General features: G+C 39.3%; 1 protein-coding gene across 1 annotated transcript in view; it reads right to left on the bottom strand.

The window, feature by feature from the left end:
* Positions 1-945: 945 nt before the first annotated feature.
* FAM171A1 (family with sequence similarity 171 member A1) overlaps positions 946-25846 on the bottom strand; it is an 85035-nt gene continuing 60134 nt past the window's right edge. The window contains exons 4-8 of the mRNA XM_054273720.1: positions 24707-24865; positions 19802-19978; positions 6050-6166; positions 3425-3539; positions 946-2777 (exon numbers count right to left, since the gene is read on the bottom strand). Of these exons, the coding sequence (XP_054129695.1) occupies positions 1073-2777; positions 3425-3539; positions 6050-6166; positions 19802-19978; positions 24707-24865 (2273 nt within the window). The 3' untranslated portion in view covers positions 946-1072. The remainder of the gene's footprint in view (positions 2778-3424; positions 3540-6049; positions 6167-19801; positions 19979-24706; positions 24866-25846) is intronic.

Genomic DNA, 25846 nt, shown 5'->3' with positions numbered 1-25846 from the left:
TTTGTTTTTTCCCCAATTTTTTTTAGACACATTCAGTCCACTTGCTCGGTCGACAGTCCATTTATATGAGCATGATTAGCTCATGGGATTCCAGAGGAAACTAACAATATATACAGTCACTGAAACTATCTTCTTGGCTACTCTGGGCCCTTTAAAATGTCTTCTAAGTCTATCCTGGCTAAACAGAATCCACAATATACATGATAGCTACAGAATACACTGTATTGAAATGAGAAATGCTCAGCACAAAATGGGACTCTTGGCATGCAGCTTAAAATAAAAGGTAGAAGTTCAGAAGTTTATAAAATCTCAAATGGGGTCAATTAAAAGGACTTAGCAAAAGAAGGGACTGTTCATTGTTACTGTAAAAAAGGCACTTTGAGAAAATGGTACCAGAATTGGAGGAATCTTAGTCGACACAAAGTTCAGTTTGGTTTCATAAAAAGGCTTCAATGCTAAGGGATGCTACTCAAGTTTCCTGCAGTTGTACATTAAAATAAATTGCTGAGTAGTTTATAATAAAGGACATAATATGTTTACAACCAACTTGTAAAATTAAGAAAAGCATAGTATAAGCAAAATATTACTAAAAGCAGCAATGCATAGCCTTTCATTGAGATAATGCACAATTTTGGACACCATGTGTCAAACTCCTGTTTTTAAGATACTTTCAGTAGCATTATCAACATAAAATTGGCCTACAAAACAAAAGCTTTACCAGCTCCCATTCATAAGGAGATTGAGGTCATAAACCAACCAAAACAATTTGTCAGTATTTTCAACATCCTGGATGACCAATATCAAGTATATGGAATAACAATCACACTCTTTGTTCAGCTATCTCACTGGAGGCAGCTGTTAAATCAGAGGAATGATTTTAATTCTTTTCTAACATTTACACAGTAATGCATTTAAGTTCTTTCAAATGTTGCTCACCACAGTTTGTTTTTCTCTTTTCTCTCCACAATATAAAAAAAAAAAAGAAGAAAAAAAGAAAAAAATATCAAGCACTTCCACAGAAAGGATATTTGGCAATTTTATACTCCACTGAAGGGTGGATTTTCACAATAGCTCATTTTAGATTGAAAGTCATTAGTGGTCTTTCCTCTCGTTTCTGCCAAGGACTCTTCTTATCTTCCCCTTGGTCATCTTCCTCATCCTCCTCATCTTCATCATCGTCATCTTGAACGGATGTTCCATGTTCAGGACTAGTTAATGGCTCTGGTTTGGTATCCACAGTTCTGGTTTCCTCCTGCAGGCTGGGCAGCTGCACACCACTTCTCTTACTGGTGCCTTCCAGGAGGCACCGGAGAGCATTGTCCTCGGGGCTACAAACGGCCGTTCCACACTCGCTGCCACTTTGGTCCATGTCATCCAAGTACACGAGCTGTGTGTAAGCTGTGCTGTCTGAAACCTTCCGCTCTCTCTGCTGGTGCTCCTGCACTGGGGGGTGACTCTGAGGTGCAGACAGATGATCTCCTCTTCCCTTTCGGGCAGATTTCGGTTCATTCATGTCAACACCGGAGTCCAAACTGGCGTCGTTGCTCCCGTTCCTACCGGCTCTTTGGAGATCAATGTATGAATGTCTAACGTGAGCATTGGAACGCCCGTCTAGAGAAACAAACCATGCTCGAGGGTGAGGCAATGGCTTCCCACCTCCCAGTTCCATCAAAGCCTTCTCTGTAAGAAGCTGCACTTCGCTATTCATCTGAGCCAGGGATGCATCGTTAAGAGAGGCAGGAATGGAAATAGATTCAGACATGGAAGCGTTTTGCTGACTCCACTCAGCTGCACCTGCATCTTGCAAATGTTGCTGAGATATTGCTTGGGATGCCAACTGCTGGGGCTGCAGCTGCTGGGCAGGATGTGGGAAGAGCCGTGCGTGAGGGTTAGGAAGCTCAGCCTGAAGTCTTTCTATATCAATCTGCTGGTCAGCTGGGACAACCAGGGGCTGGCTAACAAAAGGGTGTTCTCCAGGCAGCTTCATGTAATGACCTGGGATGACCAGTGCAGGCAAAACCTTTCTGTAAACGCTGTCATTGACTTGGTCGACAGAATTGCAGCAGATTAACTGACCTGGTCGAGGGAAAGACGTAGGTCTTTCAAGGTGATCAACTGAACGAGACATCATACAATCAGTAGGTCTGCAGTCCAGCAGCTCTTTTTCAGGGGCTGAAGGTGTGGGGTATATTTGTTCCTGAATATTGTATTTACTTCCAGTAGCAATATGGTTCATAGATACTTGAATTTCTCTCTCTTGCTTTTCAAATAAAGGCTGAGACAGCATAGCATTGTAACTTCTCCTATACTCCTCTTTGATAGGGGACTCATAGCCTTCAGCTGTTTCTGTAGATTTTCTTGTCTTTAGAGGAAAACTATCTGCTGACTTGTGGTAGTCTTTTCTTAGAGACCCACTGGGAGTCAGGTCATCCAAGGAAATTCTGCTCTTGTCTTTCTCCTTGTCAGAGAGCAGTTCCTCTCGGGAGCTAAACTCCTGGGAAGTACTGAAGGAGTGTTTGAGCATAGGTGTATGCATATCTGCTTCTCCAGTAGGAGATACCATCTCCATGTGGACAGCACTGATTAATTCCTTTGCCCCTGAGTTTTCAGCATGTCCATTGCTAGCAACAGACAATCCACCTGGAAATTCTGACTCACGACGTGAAAATATTAAATTTATATGGGACATTGAGGTTGCTTGATCCTTCTTAGAAGTGTCCAGTGCTGTCGAAAGTTGCAGTTTCTTATGATGTTGACGTGGTCTTAGACATTTTCTTCTATAAAAGCCAGTAACAAAAGAAGTTATAAATTTATGAATGTTGTACACAGAAACAAGAGAAGCAAGTGTGTCTTAACAGAAGATTTTTAAGCAATGGTTAGTATTAGGGGAATTGAACTACTATTACATAATCTAAAAATTAAAAGCTTATCCCAGCAGCGAAGATAAAATTAAAGAATAACTAATGTCATTTGGGAAATATCTCAAGTACCAATTACAAACTGGAGTAAATGTCTAGAGAAGGCAAGTATAAAATCACTCATTAGTAGGCATTTCCTGATAATTTAACATTCATTTTAATACAACACCAACAGAAAGATCATTTGCAAATGCGTAACAGATAGAGAGATCTTGAACCTATGCCCATGTTTGATAGGAAATTACATGGAGAACACAGGTAGTTGAGTGAATCACAGTGTGTGATTCACTCAACTACCATCCTCCCAAAGGCAGGGGGCATTTATATGCTGCATGTAACCAGGAACACAGGAAATTTGATTCACTGTTTCTTTCTTTTTCAAGCATTTGCTTGCCCTTTTTTTCCCTCAAAGGAAAAATGTTTCAATACAGAAGTTTTTAATTTCATAAGCACAAAAAAGCTTGTGTTTTCAACATGAACTAAGTAACCAGGATGGTGAATCTTACCTGCAATAATACAAAAGCAGACACAGCAAGACTAGAAGTATGAGAGCCATCCCTCCTAAAATTGCCAAAAGAAACATTGTGTGATAGCTGGTAATGTCGTGTGTTACAACGGGACCTGGAAGGCCAGAAAAGACAATTTAGACATGTAATAATCTGCAAATAGGAAGAGGAGCAACAGTTGAACAAGGAGAAGGACACTTTCCCTTATTATGAGGGTGCTAAGCAAGTGCTGCTCATTGCCCTGGTGCCTACTGAACAGACCATCTCTGGAGAAGGGAGCAAGCTGTGGAGAAAGCATGTGCTGGTTTTCATGACTGCAAGTGCAGCTAGCTCATTCTGTGGAAAAGTTAGTTTCAATGGGAGCATGCATCAGTGAATGCTGCTTTCCAGGTCCTAATGCTGACACTGTGTGCCACAAAGCTCTCACCACTGGAGAAAATCCATCTCAGCATCTGCCAGCACTGTAATGCACAAAGCAACACTGCGGGCAACAACTGCTCTTTAACATCTGTGGCTCTTCACACCAAACAGTACAGACAGTGCAGTACAGGACTCTCTGGAAGATGGGTTGGTGCTCTGAAGTCTAGATCAAGCCAAGCCCATCTTCAGTAGCTTTAATTACCAGGCCACTAGTGAAGGAGTGTTGTAACTCCAGGTTTAAGTAACACTTAGCAAATGTTCTAACACACAAAGGAATGCACACATGTGGACAGCATCTGTTCACAATTATGCATGTGTGACCCAGTTGGTCTGTAAAATCCTTATGATGATTTTGAAATAAGGACCCAAATTTTCATCTGCAGGCAAGGAGGTACAGCACCAGCTGGCAGACTAACATGCATGTACTGTGAAGCACAGCAAACTTGGCCAACTTAGAGGGTCTAGGTCATAAAGTTTGCAAAACCTCATCTGTGCATCTTGAGTGGTCTGTAGAGCCATTGCTAGGAAAACAAAGATCATTTTTGTCCATTTTTGAGATAAGAAATCAAATAGATTCAATTAGGAGATAAAATATGCAAAAATACATTAACTCAGTAAAAGTAACATAAATTATATTGCATTTGGGAAATCTAAATATTTATGCATTCTGTCCCACCCCTACCATTGCATAATTCATTTAACTGTTGCTTTAGGACATTAAGCAAAAAGAAGACAAGATAAATCACTTGAATTTTTCATGAAAATGTTGTTCCCATTGCAACAAAGTTTTAGGAACTCAGATCTAGCCCTAGAAGGAAGGAAAAGTAAAATACAAGTAGCAACTCTGCCATACAAGGTAAATCACAAGGACAAATAAGCCTTCTCTTGTTAAGAGTTACAGGCCTTGTAACCTCAGAGTTACAAGCACAATTCCATGACTAGTGTAACTTCCTTGCAGTCTGGAATAGAACTGTACTGGGAAATGTTTGGCTCAGAGCAGTTGCTTTTTCTTCAAGAACAATTATTTTGTAAAATTCTATTTAATTTAATATGATAGCCTATTCAGATCTGCACCTGCCTCTAAATTCTGTTCAGCAATGAATCAGCTGAATAGCACAGCATTTAATATCTATAATTTAATAGAACCTCAAATAAAAAGCTCACATATTATGAAATTACTTAATGATATGTATGAGTAGACTTTAAAACTTGTACTCATGTAAGAGTTTGGTTTTGTTGGTTATATTCATTTTATTGAGCTTGCACAGCCAAGGCAAGCATGTTTTCATTTCTACTAGATTAGGTTTTTATCTGGAAAACCTAATAAAATCTGTAAGGAGTTCTGGGTCGGGTTTTTTTTATTTTCTTTTTTTTGATTGATGATTGACTGATTGGCTCTTTTATACACAGAGGTATCTCAGATTATTGGTGACTGAAGAGTTACTACCAAGAAATCTGAGGCAGCTACAGACAGAGAAAAAGGAACCAGAAGTGGCAGCACTAATAACCTCCAAAGCACATGTAATTAATGCCTAGTTCAAAGTCATTTTTTACAGTTATACCAAGAGGTTTGCAGATGGCAACCAGTCAGCTCTGTACTAGTGCCACTCTAAAATACCTCCTAGAACTTCTAAGCTAAGTTATTCACAGTGTAAATTAATCAAGTCACCAAGATGATGCAAAGCATAACTCAGGGCAAAATGGGCATCTTCAGTGCAAAAGGAAAGAAGTGTCAAATCCATCCATCCATCCATCCATCCATCCATCCATCCATCCATCCGTCCCTTAGTAAGTGTCTAACCCAGGATAATGCTGGTTTTAGGTGAATCCATATCTCTGTGAGTTTCTGTACAGACACTTCCCAGCCCTGTTCTTCTACCTGCTGGAACACCAACACACTGATGCTATGACTCCCATCATTTCCTAGCAATGGCTCTATCAGACAGTGGTGACACAAATGCATCAAGGCAGGAACATTTTGAGATGTTCCCCATTGAAATGACACAAATATTTTGAGCACCAGGGTTGTCCCACACAATCCTGAAAAGATTTAACCCTTTACTTTCAGATTTCTGTTTTCTAATAATCCATTATTGATCAAGCTGTGGCATCTCAGATGAGGTCATTCTGGAAAATATAAACATTATATATAAATAAATAATTACTCAGCACTGCAAATATCAATAAAATCCAATTCCATCTTACCTGGGATAGTAGGTGACATAGCTGCAACCCAGTAGCCCAGCTGAGGTGCAATATAAGTCCAAGTCAACTGATTTCCTTCTTGTTGTACAATGCCCAAACTACTCTTCAGCCATGTCCCTGTAAATGCAGAAGTTGTAGGAAGATGTTACTGATATTCACACATTCCTCTGCAAACAAGAGGAAAATCAAGCAGGAACAAAAACCTATCCATGTGCACTAGGGACTGTGTGTGTTGCTGTGAAGTGGCAAGTTGTGCCTTCTGGTCACTGGCATTTGAGAGCAACCATGGCTTTCTCAGAAGCAAAAAAGCAACCTAAACCCAAAACATTTAAGATTAAATAAAACTAGTAAATCTTCAAAACCTGTTAAAAGAAAACATTTATTGTTGTATTGGGTTCCCCTGTTTTGAAGATAGATATTCCTGAAGCTGATTATATGCAGACAGCCCACTTAAAAAGTGTAGTTCAAGAGACATCACATCTCTCTGACCACACCTGAGTTCTACACACCACCTTTCTACCAGCCCTGGCTGTCAACTTCTACAAGACAGAGGAAAATGTTTCCTCAAAAATGGCTTTCCTATACAGAAAACAAGCTTAGTTACTGCCAATGACCAGGATTACATTGCACCATTGCTGTGATTAACTCTGTAATCATTCAGTATCTGTATAATAGCCCCAGGAATACTGTTTGGTAACAGATGATGAGTTTTTTAAAACATGTTTCTTAAAGGAAACAAAATATTTTTTTTTTTAGAATTATGAAATGAGAATTTCAAAATAAGTTAGACTTAAAATTTTACAGCAATGTGTTTAAGTCCAGGTTGACAATCTGCACTAGTTGAGAGTTTATCTACTTCATGAAGATTACTTTAATTCCAAGAGTTGGGTTATGAAGACCTTTACAACTGAACCAGTTGAATGCCTTTTTGTCATTCATCGAGATCCCTGATTCTGGGGCTGTCACCTTAGTTTCTGATGTAATAAATACCCAGAATGGCTTTTAGACTGCTCCTGTATTCGTCCTCTCTGAACAAAACTGCTGGCCTTGACATGAAGAGCAATCACTGAGAGGCCACCCGTGGTGCCAGGCAGTGTTTCCCCAACCTGCAGTCCTGGCTTGGCACCTCCAGTGGGTGCCATAATAGAGGGCTTGGCTTCCTTAAGGCCTCACATATTTTGATGGCCACTACCAGGATGCTGATCTGTGTACAGAGGAGGGATAAACCCCTCTGCATTTCTGTAGTGCAGTTCTCTCTTTCTGTGCTTGCTGAAGGGGGAAGAATGCTCTATTTCCCTTACCCAGCTTCAAATGCTCACTTGAAAGGCAAGCTGCATCATGTACTTGTGATTCCCCTTCCTTAAAATAAGTCTTCTGCTTGTAATTCCCAAAATCATGCTTTTCATTAGATGCCACTTAGGATTATGCAACAGCATTTTGGAAGACAGTCATCTGAACACTCAGCAGTGAGTACAGAACACACAGAAGAGGTGCTGTGGCTGTTTGTTGTTTTTATAATACATTAAAGATCCTGATGATTTCTTCTGTGTTCCTTAGATTGTCAACCTGTGCAAACCCTCTACACATAAGAATGGCTTTTTTGAGTATTTATTTCCTGCCTACTACTGATTTTTCCTTTGTAAGACCACCATCTTAGGCTAATAATAAATCCACCTGAATACAATGAAAGGTTTAGAAGAATACACGATTGAGAGGATTTCTAGATCTAGATGACTGCTACTGCCAGATGCCAACTGTATTTGCAACCAAACTGAATTTGTTTAGGGTAAAGGAATTACTGATGTAATTATCAGTTTTCCAAGTATCATTTCCAGTCTGTAGAGGGTAGCAATAATCTGTTATTTCATAAAGAAAGTCAAACAAGACAAATATTTTTGATTTACAGTACTAAAAAGATCAAAATCTGTGTACACAGATTTGCATACATGGCGTTTATAACTGCTGTTGGAGAACATCTTCATGTAGTCATTAATTTACCTCTCTTAGGGAAACATTTTCAGGAAAAATAGAATGGAATTGTCCACAGTTCTGTGGAGTTTCTGGAAAATCTAGGAAAAGTAGATTTATTTTTCTCCACTAACATGGCCACTAACCCTTCAGATTCTCTATCCATGCAAGTTCAGGGAAGATGTCGTACTAATAGCCCTGAAGGTAAAATAGCCCATGAGGTCACAAATTGTCTCTAAAATGCCATTTGGTTAAAAAAACCTGTAACCTTTAACCTTGTCATTTTTCTTTTTCTGCAAGATGTGGATGATGAGAATATGCACCAACTATTGAAATACACAACAATGTGAAATAAAACTTCAACAGAGATATAAAGCACTGATTAAAAAGGAAGAACCTGGGTGATAAATACATTAAGTTTCCCATATTTTTCTTATCATCTCCAAGCCCTTTAAATTCACACACAAGCAGAGCGCAGACATGTAATTCAGCCAAGTTAGTACCTCCCATGTCTATTTCTACAGCAGGAGCTGTTACCGATGCCCTCACTAGGGGGAACTGGAGTCCAGCATCCCTTCCCCACGCGGTGCTGCAGCAAGGAGCGCCGCCCTCCCGAACAGCTTTTGCTCGGAGATACTCAGCATCATGCAGCCATCGAGAAGCTCTGGGAGGCTGCAGGCTCATCCCTGTGAGCAGAGCTCTGCTGCCGTCCTGTCAAACGAGCAGCAGCTCAGGTTGCTCATACTTGAGCAACAACAGGAATCCCTTATTTGTGATGGAAGCAAAGAAGAGTCTACTGCACAAGCCTCAGACAGGTTTCACACCTGTCTGCTCCTCACTTAGTTCACCTGCACTGGACATACTCCAGGCAATGTGCTGGTCTGCATAAATTAAGGAAAAAGGTAATTCCATCTCTTTGTCATGGATAGTTAAGGTATTTCAAATGCATAAAAGATATATCCAATATTGGTCATCTTTAAACAAAAGAGATGCAGCTTTTGTTGACCATACCCTACAAATTGTGTATTATGACAGAAAATGGTAACTTTTAAATGGCACTGCCCCAAGGTGCTTCATCAGGGCAACACCAAGTGTGGGTTCCTGTGAACCATGAGAACCATCTCATTGTCAGCCCTTTTTTGATACTTTCATTGTCTAACACTTCAGTGCTAAATTCACCTCGAAAAGTTTCGCTATCTCTTACCAGTAGTCCCCTAACAAAACAGAGCATCCTCCCACATCATGGGATGAAGAAAGCAAAGAACTCCATCCTTTACAACAAGAGCAACAAAGCAGGTTTGAGTGGAAACAGCTGAAAACACAAAGTTCTGTATTGCTTCTTTTGTGATCAAATAGCTGAAAGCCAACCTGGTATTACTGGAGGGAACTGACATACCTCCAGTATTCTGCAGATGCATCAGCATTTCCAGGTCTCTCATATTTCATCCTTTATAGGTTCTAATTTCCTGGTTGCTTTTCAAGTATCACTAAACAAGCAGTGTTCTTGCAGCTCCTTACATGCAATGCCTTGCTGTAGTGACTAATGTTGGACCTTCTGTTGAGCAAAACCCACTTGCCTGGTTGTGACTGGCTGTGCTCCCACCCTTTCACACTGCATTATGTGACCAAGAATTCATTGCTGTGCAGCCTTGAGAACAAATTCCCTATCCTGCCTCAGAGTCCTCCTTGGAGTGGAAAACAAGATGTTTTCCTGTTCTAAAAATGAAGCTCATTACCCCCTATGTCCTCACACACTCGCTGCTGTAAGCAAAGGGGGAGACTGGGGCAGTCAGTAAAGACCTTCGTCCATTTTCCAATCAATTCCTGTGCAGTAGCCTGCAAATGGAAGAAGAGCAAGCAGCATTCATTCTTTCTGTTGGCAGGATTACAACTGCAGAACTTAGCAGGAGGATTTAGAAGGGAAGAGAGGTCTTACCTCCCTGTATGCTGTGTTCTAAAAATTCAATTTGTTATTTTGCCAAATATCCTGCAACATGTACTTCCCCCCACCCAAGTCAGCAAAGTCAATGACTTTCACTGCCTGTTAATATTTATACTTGATTTGTAATAATTGTTAAGTAAAAACAATACAGGATTATTAAAAAAAATAAAAAACAACAAACCAGTAAGAAGAGCTGGATGTAATGGAAGTGATAACTTTTGTTCAAGACTGTGTTGTTCCAAAGAAAACTCGTCCATGTCTCTTTGGAGCAGAAACAGCAAGCTCAGTACAGTTTGTAAGCACTGCAGGATTTGGGCCAATTCACCATTAATTCTTAAAGACTTTCTGGTGCTTCATGGAAAACTTCTATATATAGATACATTCTTGCTTATAGATCAATTTTACATTTCTCTTCCTCTTTTTCCTCTCTTACTGCTCAGTGGAGCCAACACGCTGATCCAAGATTCAAGTCAGGGGAGCGGTCTTCTGGCTCAAGCCAACAGCAGGGGGAGAACCTGGACACTTAATGCTTTTCTCACCAAAATTATATTGCCTCTTACTGACTTTTTGGAATAAATGATGTAATTTAACAAATTTATTCTTCACTCTTTCTTAAAAAGCTTTAGAAGCATCTACTCATTACTCTTTCATGTATGGAACTCAAAAGCAAGGTAAGAGAACACAGCAAAGAATATAAAGATCAGAGTACTTTAAAGATAAAGAAATCACAAAATGATCAGATAAAGAAAGCTGATATCCATCTGACTGCAAGAATATCAGAGAAGTTAAAGATTTCAGCAGAGCAGGAGAGATAAATTCTGCTAGAGAGAAGCATCTTAATACTTTGCAGTAACTTTGATTGTGACGAACACACTCATTTATCTCAGGCAGCTTTTAGGACGTGCTAATGGAGGCCAGACGGGGCCTCCACTGAACAAGTTTAACAAAAAATGCTTTGCACATTAAATCCCTATTTCAAGACACATTCAGCATTAAACAACACCTTTTTCTAATTTAATTTGGTTTAGTTCTGAATCAGACCGAAAAATGGCACATTCAGCAAGGAGAGTGCCCAGGTGGCAGCAATTGCAGAGAAGCCATTGAAGAACAGCTATTGCAGACAATCCCCCTGCACAGGCAGGTCACTGCAGGTGTGGCTGGTTTGCCCAGAAAAGAGATGTCCTCTTGTCTTCAAGGACATCAACTATTCCATGTGTCAGCTTGCTGGAACTAGGCAGCATGAATGGACACATGATGCCTCTGAGTAAGACATTGCTTCCATATTTTAAAGCTAGGCTTTATTATTTTAAATTGATTTCTGTAGTGAAATCCAGGGAATTGTATGACCCCTCTGGGCTTCCACGTGTGACTGGGCACGCTGACAATCCCCTGCTGCTCCAGCTCAGCAAATGGCAAATTTCCCACTGGCCTTGGTGAGGCAGGAGTGCCCCACAGCACCCTCTGCCCTAGGGAGAGGTGCATGGGACTCTTGCTACAGCCACGGAGAAGGAGAACAACCTCCCCTCCTGTGATCTGCCTGTGAGGGGAGTTCTCTTGCTGCCACCCCAGCACAGAACCTGGCTCTCTGGGGGGATGCATAATGCTGCTTGCTTCAGGTTTAACTTCCCAAGCTGACCATCTCAGAGCCTTCCAGATCACCACTGCTGCAGGGACTTCTGCTGACACTGATTGTACTTTCTTTCTATGACTGACCAAAATAGTTCTATTAAATGACTGTCAGATGGGTGTGCTGCAGCCAGCAGCCTCCCCCAAGGACAGTCATAAAGCCTAAATATTGCTTACGTTTAAATATATGGTGGCTATGGTGGTTTATTTCCATAAATTACTTTTACATGTGAGCTTTTGGTAGAAATTCTTCCATTGATCAAATACTGTTTGCTTTTCATTTTATTTCTTTTAACTGGCAATACGATCATCCAATCCCACTCAAGCAGGAAACCAAAGCTGTGTGATTTACAACATGAATTATTTCCATCCAAGAGCTTTGACAAATAAGAGGATTTAATTAGTAAGAAACCAAATTAAACATAATCCCATATAATATGAGTTTATTTTTAGTCACCAGATGATCTTCCCTGGAAAAAAGCACTTTGGAAAGAAAAGAAAGGTACTTTTAACTGTACTGCTTAATAGCATAGATGTTTTAAATAAATATTCCTTAATGAGAAGTGCTTCCCTTTCAGCATGGATCACTTTTGTGCTGTCTACAATGTCTCGTAAGATTGCCCTGCTTAGGCAGAGATTCGTGGTTAAACAGAGATCTATGTGTCAAAAGGAATGAGGAAGGTTGTTATCAGACAGTGTAGAACAGCAAAGGATATTCAAAACAAACTAAAAGTGCTTCTAGAAGTAATTGATTTAGACACTGCAAATGGCAGTGTAATTATGAAGAGTTAATCAAGGGCAAGTTGGTGAAAAGAACTTCCTAAAGCATGTTATGACATACATAAATTGTAGCTTTTCATTCTACCAGTTCAAAGCTGCTTATCAGATTTCTTCTTCCAACTGAAAATCACCTCTAATCTGCATCAGGAGGGGAAGTTTTACTTGAGAGGGATGGGATTTTTGGTTTTACTTTTGTTCATTTTCTAAAAAGCTAAAAGCCTGAAATGGAAGTTGAAAATTCCTTCCTGAATATTGGTGGAGCTTACTCTCCTCCTTACCTTCCCCCAATACACATGGGTTTAAAAATTCATAGTATTTAAGTTAATATTACAATTTTGTTTTCAGGGTTGCTAGGCAACATCAAAAAATAAACGTCCCTGCTCTGAGAGCCCAGTACTCTCATTATTCTTCCACTCTTACAGAATTTGTTACACAACCCTTCCAAGGCTAAATCCTGCTCCTGTTCTAGCAGCACCACCATTATTTTGTTAACTAAAAGGGAAATGCTTTTACCATTCTACCTTGAAGATTTTGGCAAGGAAATCAACGAATTCAATTTATTGTTTGTGCCTGAGAAGCTCTGTGGGTTTTTCCATCTCTTCTCATTTTTCCCCTCAAATCACCTGTCAAGTGTTTAACAAAAGAACACACCAGTTTTCATTATTTAATAATCTTAATTATATCTGGGCAGAAGGCAGGGCACATTGTACACAGAACTGCTCACATTGCTTTGGTCCCCTCAGAGTATTTCCTTCCAGAATGCCAGAACAGAAATTACTTATTAAAGAAATGACTTCCATCCATAATTACTGGTTAATAATTGTATTTCAAAAGGAAAAGCTTAGTTATGCCTGTTGGACCACCATCCCTAGTTACTGGTATACATGAAAGATGCTGCCTTTAGAATTTGCTTTACCACGTTATTAATCATATCCAGTCAGTTACTGACAAAATTATTAGAACATGTAATAAATAAATGCACATGCACAAAACACTGCATGCCTTTTCCTTCCTTCAGCCTCACATCACACTCACATTCAGTTTCTATTTTTCAAACTGAAGTGGAAGCAGAGGCACACTGGGATTTGATCTAACACTGCAAGGCTGCAGAGGGAGGGCTTCCCAGGTCCTCAGCCCCTCCAGCCCCATCCCAGCACTACCCACTCGTGCCTGGATTCCCACCAAGGGAATCCAGGTCTTCTTCAACTGAGGCAGTTGCATAAGCACCAAGGTGTTTTCTCCATTTCAGAAGCTTTGATGCCTGCCTCTTCCCACCTTTTCCTGCCATGGCTTCTATAGGTGGAGCTATAGGGCTGTCTACATGACACCACATTATTAAAACCTGCTCCCAGAAGCCAGGGATCTGTTTCCAGTTTTATTTCCTTGCTTACATATTAGCAGATTATTTGCACAAAGATCACTGTACTTTGGCACCAATGTGATTCCTTCAATGTTCCCTGAAGCATCACCTTCCTGCCATACCTCATCTGCTTTGCTATAAATGCAGCTCAAATGGTGTACAAGGTGGCAGAGGATTAAACAATCCATTAATGCCCTTTCATATATGTAATCCACAACATTCATTTTGAAAATACGCACTAATAAATAAGCACAGCTGTCTCCTATGATTCTCTCCAGAGGAATCATGAGAACATACCTCAGTGAGCTACATTGTGAAGCATCAGAGGAAGAGCTTCTTTTCCTTTCAATGCTGAGCTCTGTCTGATACTCTGAAATGGTATCTGCACCTATTATGTCGACACTGTACATGGTAAAAAGCTGGGTTTGGTAGCTGCCATTTCTATGGCAACATACAAAATATGAAAATCTTTGAGAGCAGTTAGTTAAGAACCTGTATTCTTTAGTGTATTCAGTCTTTAAGAATAATTTAAGCTTTCCAGTTGAGATTAAAAAGGAAGTCAAAATCAAATAGTCAAGGAATTTTTAAACTACAGAAATAGTTTAACCTTTAACTTCTGTGATTTTCACCTTTGCAAACCAATCTCCATATCACCACTGAATCTGGTCTAGAACCACGTGTTCTGGATCTGATCATACTAAGCTCAAACCTTTGGGGGTGAGAATGTGATTTCCTGAGCATGTCCATTTCTCATGCAAAGAAAACCCTCTACAACTCATGGAGAAGTGTATGAAGTCCCAGGCCATGTGTGCAGCTGCATGCACTCCAAATGCTGACCATCTCTCCAAGGTCAGAGGCACAAACCCACACCCAGGGTCAGATCAAGTGACAGGCTGCATATGTTTCTGTTAAATTATTATTTTTTGTCAGTCAAACAGGGTTATGAATGTGGTGGCAGTCAGAAATTGATCAAATTCACAACAAAAAGAAATGTTTTCTTTTTAAACTAAAAGACAATATTTTCTTTGGGTGGATTATCGCTGCTACCACATGGAAAGCTTAAATCCAAGATTTTAATAAATCATCTTATTTGCAAACAATGCCCAGTGAACTGGACCAGTAGATGTACAGTAATCTGCTTACATTTTCTGCCTGACAGTAGCTGTCGCTCTCTCCCTATAAACACTATGAACAACAAACAAGCATGAGTTCACCTCTATGAAATTACAGTCAAGTTTAAGTAGGCACCAATACTGCTTACACATAAGTATATCCTCATGACTTCTTTTGAGCACAGAAAACATTCTCTTGATTTTGCTGAGGAAGGAACATCTGGAAATTCTGGTTCTACAAAAATCAATACAAATTTTACCACTGACAGCAGAATGTTACCCAGAAAAAACAAGTACCAGACTTTTTAATGCATTTAGAAATCTATTATGGCATTAAATGCAGTCAGAAAGCAGCAACCAAGAAGAGGGGAGTACACAAAGCATTGTTTTTTATGAAGTTACAAAGAGTTCCCCAAGATACTTTTCTCCATATTCTGCCATCACTTTTCATGAACACATGGCTGAAATTTCAGGCACTAGGGAAACATCCTCCTCTGCAAAAAAAACAGTCATTGAAAGACAACAAGGTCATGTCCAAGATGTACAACAAGTGTTTGGGGAGAAGGAAGAACAGAGACACTGTATTCTGAACTTCATTTACATGTAGTGCACAAGAAATAACATATTTTAAGGAGGATGAACAAAAGGACTAAGGATTAACCCTTCCACTACCGAGTCCAGAGTCCCTTGCCACACAACTGAAAACAGTGTTGAAAATATTTTCCTACTATTAGATGGGAATAATTAACTAGCAGCTGCATCATATTAACAAATCTCATTTTCATATTATGCACACTGGAATATTTGGTAGAATTTTGAAGTCCTTCATACATCTCCAGATGTGGATCTAGAGGTCTAGGTGCAACATAATGCCGTCATTCCACATGGAATGAAACAGAGGACTTAAAATGGAGAATGCTGGACTTAACAGTTTTGCTCCCTGAATCCAATGAAAACCAGACACCTTAACATAAAACATAAACCATTTTAATGAGGAGAATACAGCTGAGCAAGTGCTGTGTTATTCAGTCCAGCTGGTGGGAGCTGGAGATGACACAGGAGGCAGAAAGTTTCATTTCTACTGGGATCTGTGGTATTTCTGACTTAAGAGGACAAGGCTAGAGAGAAGTTTTGAACACAAATTTGGTATCCAAAAATAGAGAGATTAATTATACTGCTGTAAATCCTACTGACATCAAGGCAAATATACACAGAAGAAGTCATGATCCCAACCATCTGTTTATGGATAAAGACAAAATTATTTTTTCAGCCCCCTCAGATTTTGAGAAATCCAACACAGCACTTGTTAGGGGGAAAAACTCCAAACCCCAGAAAACCCCACTGAGCACTCTTGATTACAGAAATGAGAATCCCTGTCTCTATGTCCAAAGCTTTTAAGTGCATACCATGAAATAAAACCACTGTCCCACGGTAGTGTGAAACACAAGATGTGGGCATGTCCACAGCATGGAGGGATTAAGTTGCATTTCAGCATGTAATGTCTCTGTAACATCAATGCATCTGTGTTTATTACTGCCAACACTCAGAAATGCTGCAGGAAATGGTGGTGGACCAACACAAGAGCAAGGTTACGTGTATTCGCTTACCCTCAAACACCTCCAGGGCATTGACAGCTGATCTTCATTTTATTAACTATTCAAAATGGTATTATTGCTTTAATTTGCTTGCTGTGCACACAAGGCAGTAGGTTTATTTCATAATGAAAAATCTCATTTGGAACAGTATGAAATAGATGCAGCAGATTGTCTTGTTTTGATATCAGCCTGTGTTTTCTGGCTGCTTGTTTCATCAGTGTCAGTGGAGCCACTCTCAGCCTTAAGCAGACTATGCTGCTTCTCCTGCTTCTCTCCCAAGGATAGAAAGCATGGTCACGAAAATACAGATTGTTTATGGTAAACATCCTAAAAAGCCATTAGTTATTTTTGGCTGCCATAAGATGCAAATATGCCTCATTTTTGTGGAAACTATGAAAATCTCTGCACTTCCAGTCAGATGCCTCTGGGTTCATATTAGTTCATCATGAGTTCAGCAAAACGTATGAGATACTAAGAATTAAAATATCTCTGTAGTATTTCTGTCACTTCTCCACATCCTCTAAAAGTGAGAAGTACTTCTGCTTTTTAGAGCAGAAATTGTATTCCATGCAGTAATGATGACAACCACATGGACCCTAAACAAAAGCAATGGCTTGCATGAACAAGTGTCCCCTGTACTGCTAACCCACAACAGAGAAGTGCTCTAAGTGCCTGGTAAGAGTCACAGTTTTCTGTCTGTGACATTTACTCACTGTTCAGATAAAAGCATGAAAATTTAAGCCACTGGAAATATATTAAGGAGAGACCAAAACATAACCAGGACTGAAAAAAGCAGCCATGAAATGAAAGACAAAATCAGAATAATAAAGCTAGAGGTCCTGTCCTGACAAGGCACAGATCAGACAGTGCAAATGGGTCACAACAATCCTTATCTGCCAGCTAAGGATTTCTCCAGTATGGAGCCATCCCAGTCATTATCCATCCATCTTCCTTCACTGTCCAAGCACAACAGGGATGTGGAATGACAGGATACCACCATGTTCATGCTACATATGGCTAGTTTGACAGAGCTGAGGGTGTTAAAGTAGCTTGCACAAGACAGTGTGGCTGCTCTACTTATTAAATTAAGCTACTCTAAATTGGTTGGGATGTGGCCAAAATTCTAATAGAACTGGCATGCTGCAGTCAGGGCTTAAAATGCATCTTTGTTCAACATCTTTGGTTGCACAGAAAGATGCTTACTTCAGCTGAAGTGTGAGCTGGAGCCTGAGCATATCCTCTTCAATACCTTGCTCTCCACAGCTTTGTGAAGCTAAGTGGCCTGACAAAGATGCATTTTGTTTAGCAGTCCTCATGCCTTCTCCTCCCAATAACACAAGTGCTCCTGTAGTTTGTCATGAATCAAGCAAGGCTGGACTTGTCTCAAGATTGGGAGCCTCAAGCCTGCAACACTACTTAGCTACTTATATTGCTTTATACTAATATATATGCTGCACACAATAGGGTAACTAGCTCTTTATATGCAAAATTAAAAACCATATTCCATACTAAGAGAGAGCTTCTGTGGCCTCACTGCAGGGGCATGGAAATTTGGCCACAAATGAGAAAGCTACATAATCAAAATTAGAACCATTTACCTTCAATGAGTAACTAGCAATGAGGCAGGCTGCAGCTCCAGCACAGCTGACAGGAAGGACTGGGGAAGGACTGCTTCTTATGGGGAAAGTAAACTTAATCTTCTCTGCTTTGTTATTTTTTTTTAACAACGGAAAACAAAACAGTTTCCATAAGAATTATTCAATTTCAGGAAAAATATAGTGAAATTTATTGCCAGGTCAGCACAAGAGAAGTGTAATTTCCACAGTTAAGGGAAAAGCCAAATCCATTCATTGCACTCTTTTTCTACTATTCTACTTTATATCATATTCAAATTTACTCTTCACTAAAACATACTGATTTACCCTCTAATACAGGCAACTTCTGACAGAAGATTCATAGGCATGCTGTTTGAAAATACATCCTTTTTTTTTCAACAAACAGAGGAAGGTAACAAACAAAACCATTACTTCCCCCTTCACCTCTCTCTTCCTCCCTTCCTCCAACATGCTGCTTTCATGCCTGTTCTAGATGTGATCATCAGCTGGCTCAAAACATTTGCCTGCAGGACAACCCCCCCTGATTGTCTATATAGACCCATATTTCTGGCTCCTTTTTGTCTCAGCATCTACCTTTCTCACCTTCCAATCTTTTCCTTTTTCCTAATAACCATCTGGTACATTCTTCAGAAGGCACAGTACAATAACTGAAGGGGGATCACCAAGACAAGACTTAGGCACTCCTTTGCCCTTTAAAATCTGAAGCTGCAAAGAAGGCCAGTATATTGTACCAGCTAGCAACAAAATAAAGAAAATAAATTTTGAAAAGAGCCTAAAACATGTATTTATGGGAAAACCCTTGTTCACAATGGCAAACACTATTTTGTAATACAAAAATTTGAGTGCACTGTACAAATTTTATTAATTAGTCATTCTCTCCTTTCAAAATATTTCATTAGTTTTTCATTTTAAAAATGAATTTAAATAATTTACATGTATTTTCCTGACAGTATTAGAAAATCTCAAAGTGATTTAAAAAGAAGTCAGTACTATATTTCCTATCTGGCAGGCAGGAAACAGAGCCTGAGCCAAGAGGGGGACCCAAGGTCAGATAGCTGGCTGCTGGCAAAGATAAGGCAAGTTTCCATTTCTACACACTTCCAATTCAATGCTGTAGTGAATATGTCTCTCTTCTTCTCAGCCTATGGGAGAAATGCAGTTCTCTCAAGTTTTTAACTAAAATATTTATTAATTGAAAAATGGTACATTTACAAAAACTTTTGGTTGAAATTGGCACACAATGTTAAGTGTATTTGCATATATACCATATATTACTTGATCAGTAAAACTCAATTGTTATTGTAAATCAAAGGCAACTCGGACAAAGGGGAGAGAGAAAGATGCATCTGACACCACCATCAGATGGCTAAAGAATTACTTTATTATACCATACTATGTACATTGTATCTAAACTGAATCTGCCCTGCACTCACTCTTGCTCACAACTGCTCACACTGCACTCATCTCTGATTCTGTCCTGACTGTCCTGTGACAGTCTGACACACACACACACTTCTTGGCCCTGACAGGCCAAGGGAACAAAACATCCTCACTTCGGGTAAACAATCTCCATACTGCATTCTACTTTAGCACAACACAGGCACAGCAAGCAAGATAAGAATTGTGTTTCCCTTCTTCTCTGCTTGTCTCACAGCTTCTCTCTGTTCAGAGGGCATGTGAATACCACAAATTGTCTTTTCTTTTAGACAGAAAACAAAAGCCATCTAGGGAGCCACACTGAGACGTTACCTACCAAATTTTTGGTCAAACCTCCATGCTGGAACGTGTGCATTGTGTTTCAGGTTGCTGTTTGCTGGCAGAGGCACTGTTACGTAGATGGGGCCGTTGACGGGGACGGGGCTGCCATCGCTGCTCAGGAGGTGGACGCTGACGGCAGTGACAGGGGTGAGGTCATACCTGGTGCTGTTTCCTGACAAAAGAGTGAATGAACACTGTCACTACAGCAGGTACACAACTCAAGGGACACCCGTGTGCTTCCACACCACAGTACTGCATCAATGTAATTCTCAAGGGATGGGAGCAGCAATTTCCTCCCTGCCTTGTAAAATCTTTAAATCAACCAACCAACCAACCAACCAACCAACAACCCTCCCCCTGCCAAAAAGACCAAACCCAAGCCACAAAATTGAAGAAAATGTATATGGTCTATTTCTCACCTAATTTTGGAAAAACATGAAGACAAAAAACCTACAGTGTAAAAATCTCCTGCATGTATTTTTTCATGTTAATTCATCTTAAATAAATCTGTATGTCTGTATGAGTAACACAGTTTCATGGCAAAAAAAAAAAAAAAATACAAGTCTTTATTGTGACCTCAAATGCCCATATTATTAACTAACAAACACCAAAATAACCAGTGGCACCTCACAAATGATCAGTCACATGTTTAAGAATGCCAAGTTGCATTTCCTTTGGCCTTTCACTGAAAAGAACGATGCTAAATGGATTATTAGCATATAGTCTTTATGTTTAAACTGGATGCCAATGAATGTTACTTCATAACAACATACTTCTTTTTTAGAAACTTTATAACATTATAAATAGTATTATAATCCTTCAATGATTTAATCAAATGAATCAATGAGAGGGATAAATATCACAGATATATATATACACAGGTGAAAAAAATCCTCTTGAATTTTAAAACCAAGATCTGGAGCTCAAAGCAAGAGCAAGAGCAGTTCAAATTGGAAGAGATGGAGCTTCCAGTTTTGCAAGGGGCTAAGCCTGGTGCCTTAGGCTGCACACTGCTGTGAGGGCATATTCACATCCACCACACGGCCTTTGGGTCTCCTCAGGTAACCTGGCAACAGTGTTCAATAGGATGAGTATATTTGAGGGAATGGTGGGAAAGCATTGAGACCTTTACGATTTCTCATAACTCTGGTTAAATCTTGAGGAATGGCCTTTATTAAATTTGGTGTCTCTGAGTAACAGCTCACCAAATAAAGACATCACCTGGAAATGGGTTGGGAAGTGATAAAACGAAGGGGAAAAAAGGTGACAAAACTTTGTTGAACTTTAAATTCCTTGGATTTTCCAAGACTGCCAAACTGAAGAAATGGAAAATTACCAGAAGTAATGTTGCATGTGGTTCATTTATGAAAGCATCTAGTCTGATGCACACTTTGCCCAGATTTCCAGGTGAGTGTCACTGGTGACACAGCCGATGTGCAAGTGACACACACGCTGCCTTCACTGTGAACAGAGGGGCAGATGCTGACCTCACAGAGGGATTAAAGTATTGAGAAAGCAGGTACTCTGAAGGTGGCCATGTAGTAGAGACACAGAGCTAGCAGATTAAAAACAGACAAGCTTTGAAAATTCAGCTAGGATGCATACCCATGCATCTGTAAATACAGACTCCAATGATAAACAATATTGTTCCCTTAACACTTTAGAATATAAAACAGCAAGACAGAGGAAGGAATTGGCGAGGGAAAAGTTGTTTCTTTACTTCTGATCATTCACTACACTGCCTCTGCCATGCACCTATAACTTCTGTCAGATTGATGCCTTACCCCAGGACTTAGGCCCCTAATGTTCTCAGGGTGGTATTAGAGAAATTCCCCTTGCCAAGTACTGTGTCCTGATGATATTCTTGTGTATACAAATTCCAAATGAAAAATTGTATAACTTCAGATTTTAGGTTCATATAAAGGATTAAATAATGTTTTATAGTTTGCATCTTTTTACATATTGAAAGTTTTGAATTTTTTTATTACTGTCTTGATATAGCATATATCTGTAAAAATTACTTTTCAGTCCCAGAAAAAGCATTCAGATGGTGAAACAGTTTTTAATTAAGATGCATTAATACTTTGCTGAGCACTGGACTGAACAATTCATATTAGAAGAGGAAGAAATTTCTGAAATTCACTGACCTCTAGCAAGAAGAAATTATTTTCCAGTTTGCCACCTTGTACAGTATGTTAATGCTTATTAGAAAGATAAAATGTTTCTCTTTTTTGTTGTGAAGGCAAATTAAAATCAATGCCTATAAAACTCTTGCATGCTATAAAACTGATAAGCACACACACAGATTAAATGGGAAAGGACTTCGATAAATGTCAGCTTTCATTTATTTCTTGTCATTTTTGACATCTGGTGACCTGTAAAGAGCTTTAAAAAGAATCAGATATAATTCACTGTCAGTTCAGACATGACTCATTATAAAGAAACAAGCAGCCACAAAAAGCAAGAGGAGTAATGGTTATCAGCCCCCTTGGTCCATTGAGGCAGATGATGGAAAGTTTTGTTTAGTTGGGTTAACCCAATCTCCTGCTTTTTAACTGGTGATTAATATGAACAATAACCTAACACTATACAGGCTTGTCACTACTTGCAGTGAAATTCTTCCAATTTTTATGTTTACAACATGCTGATTCATGCAATGAATTTTCACTGCTCTGTATTACTAATTCAACACCCAGTTGGGATTTTATGAAAAATGCTGAACTCATAGAGAAAAGGTTTTAGCTAAAACTACTATAAAAGCTACTCTGGACAAATACTGAGGGACCTAAATGGAAGGACCTCACCAAAATGCTACAGACATGTCAATAAACTGTGGAAAAACAGATAAGTAATTGTGGGGAAAGAGAGGAGGGACAGAGGGAAGAGACAGTATTCTGCAGAATTCCAAAATTTCCCATGCAAATCAATGCTAAGTTTTTTTAGAATTCTAAAATTTGTAAATATTATTTTTCTCTTGAGAACAAAAATATTAAAAAATCTCCAGCAGGTGTTGACCTCATTTTTTATGCTTTCAAAAGTTTTCCAGGCCAAGTCTTCACTAAGTCACTTGCAGATGTAGAAAGGGATGTCAATTCAACTTCAGGATTTTAAAGTCTCACGTTTCCACATCAGGAGAGGCTTCTACTAGTGACAGAGGACATTTCACTTCTACTATACTGCATAATAAAATCCATTGTATTGGCAGTCTGTTTTACACCACATTGAATACCACAGTATTCAGAAAACAGGGCTCTTCTCAGTCTCTTAATCACCTTTCTTTGCCAGTCATTTTGGTCTTTTACGTCACAGTTTTACCTGAAAACTAAAAATCAAATCCAGGGTCCCTGTGCTCAAGCAAAAAAGTTTATGTCATGCAAGAATACAGAAGACTAAAACCTAAGGCTGCATTAATCTGCTTTATAGGGGGCTAGGAGGTAAAACAGGAGAAAGACAATACCCTGGTTGTGCAGTTCCCATGAGATGGGATCATCTGAAGCCTTGGCAAGACCTGTGATCACTAAATAAATGCAAGAATGGGAAGTTGGGTTGCTGAGTACTTAGGAAAGAGGAATCTCACACACATTGCCAGCAGTTTGTTCAGTTGGTTTACAGATAAAAAGAAAGGAGATGAGGAAGTAGACAAATGAGGGAGATCAAATGCATTCCTTAATTTTAAAAAAGTTAAAGAGGTTTTGATCATGTCTGAGTATGAAAAGTCAGATAAAACTGAAGGTTGAAGATGAGAATAGGAAAATGACAGGGAGGTAGAATGAGACAGGATAAGATGTACTCACTGGAGCAGACAGAAGGATTGGAGTAAGGTTGCAGACACATTTCTTGTTGTAATAGAAAGGGAGATGTGCAGATTTGTACAAAGGGAGGAGGGGAGAAGCCAGCAAGCTACTGTTTACACACATGACCTAGCATTCAAAGTCACTTAGATCAACACATCACAAGTAAATGCATCCTGAGAAACAGCAGGGAGAGACCTCAAGGGGATATTCAGGCTGCTTCAAAGCAGGCTCAGCTATGCCTCTGCCATCCTCACAGGTGACTGTCTAACTCTGTCCAGCACCTCAAACAAGTAATTCTACAGCTTAAACTATCCTCACCATAGCAAGGTTCTCCTAATCACTAGTCTGAATCTCTCTTGCTACACTGCATGGCCACTGATATCTTTCTAACTCATTACAGGCACAGAAAATAAATTACTCTCCTTTTCACACCAGCCTTTTAAGAATTTGAAGGCTCCTGCTCTTTATTCTGCTATTCTTCTCTTTCCTATGAAACACCAATTATTTCACTGAAGACAGAATGAAAAGTGGAAAAAGACTAGCAGGCAGTTACAGTCATAAAAATGTATTACAACTTTGAATTTAACAGTGATTGTGTTTCTACTATGAATATTCATTGTTTTCTCTTTGGTGCTAGACGAATTTGCACGTTTTGGCTACATCCAAAAGTATTCACAAAGCCATTGAAACAACACAGTATTAAATTCTTGATATGTAGGCATTTTATTTATTTTTAGAAAAAAAGATTAAGAATTTTATTGCATCTTCAGGTTAAATTCTCTCTTGTTCCTTCACATTAATTTCCATCTTTTATGTGCACATGCAGTGCATTTGGACACTCAGCTCTGAACTCAAAGTGTGACCAACGTGTCTGATCTCCCAAGGCCAAGGAGTTTTCATCTTTGCTATTCAGTGGCCCCATTTAAGGGATAGGAGACCTTGCCCTCTTGCTCACTAGAACAGCATATTGGTAGGGCAGTTTAAAATGAAATGTCACCAAAATTTGAAAGAATGTTTGCTGGAATGGGGAATGGAAAAAATTATAGGATCAAAAGTCAAGCCCTGGACCAATATGAAATCAGAGCAAAAGCAAAGTAGTGGGTTACCTGTTCCATTTCCATCTAATCCCTGCAAATAAGGGAAACTGTCCACTTCCCAGGGTGAACTGGCTGCAGTCAGATATGCTGTCAAATCACTGTAGCTAGTGTTCTCTGGTAATTTCACAGATCTTCTCTGAAAGTGAACTTGTGGCTGAGTCCGGGCACCTAAAAATATTAAAAATTACTTTATATCCAAGGTGGGCAGAATATTTAGGTGTTCATATTCATGGAAGCAATTTTACATTTTTTTCATTATAAATTTCAGTAGCTTGAGAAGGACAGAGACATCAGAAGACTATTATGAAAGATGGAAAACCTTTATTTTCACATTTATTTTGCAGTTGCCATTATTTCTCCACAGGTATTCCAGAGCAAAATTGTGAAAGCACCTACTGTCAGAAGCTTTTCTGGCAATGTTGTTCCTCCTCCACTCCCATTGCATGCCTCTTTTAATTAGTGTAACTGAAACTAAAACTAAGTTCAGAGGTAGGGTATGAAAAGCTTAGGAAATCATCCAGCTCACCATATTTGTTCAAATTTTCTTTTCCCTGAAATAGCAAGATAAAAGTAGTTTATACTTTTCAAAATTATTTTCTAAGAGACAGTTCTACCTGTAGTCTCAGTTAAATTACTTCTGTAAAGCTTTGGCCATGAAAACTAACTCTAGAACTGAGACCGGTCACTATTGAAATCATTGAATGAAAAGAATCACTTGACAAACCTTGGGTGAAAAGATTTTCCATATTTTCCCATATGCAAAGAACACATCTAAATAGAACCAGATTACTTGGCATGTAAGATTTCTCTCTTTTTCTCTGCTTTGTACAGTGTTAGCATTTCTTTCAAGCTCCCTAGGTGTTAATTGAAGGGTCTTTGCTGCAACGTGATTTAAGACTGTTTCATGTACTATGGCATTTCATGTCTCATTTAAATCCCAGCTTATAAAGTCAATAGTCTTTTTCAAAGGATACTCACCATTAATACTGTTTAGCAACACACAGCAAGACTCCATCTGCAAGTTTGTGTGCACAACATGCAAATTAATTTTAAAATCAAAAGCTATTGTATTCTCCAGAGCTCATTTTGAATACACACAGAACACTTCCCACACAGCACAAAATCAAGAGGCAAGCAGTTTTCTTCTTA

Source organism: Melozone crissalis, unplaced genomic scaffold (assembly GCF_028551555.1).
Source record: "Melozone crissalis strain CALT ecotype California unplaced genomic scaffold, PUWL_Pcris_2 ptg000016l_1, whole genome shotgun sequence".
Lineage (NCBI taxonomy): Eukaryota > Metazoa > Chordata > Aves > Passeriformes > Passerellidae > Melozone > Melozone crissalis.
The sequence above is the reverse complement of the archived record's forward strand: the minus strand, read 5'-3'. Positions and strand labels throughout refer to the sequence as shown.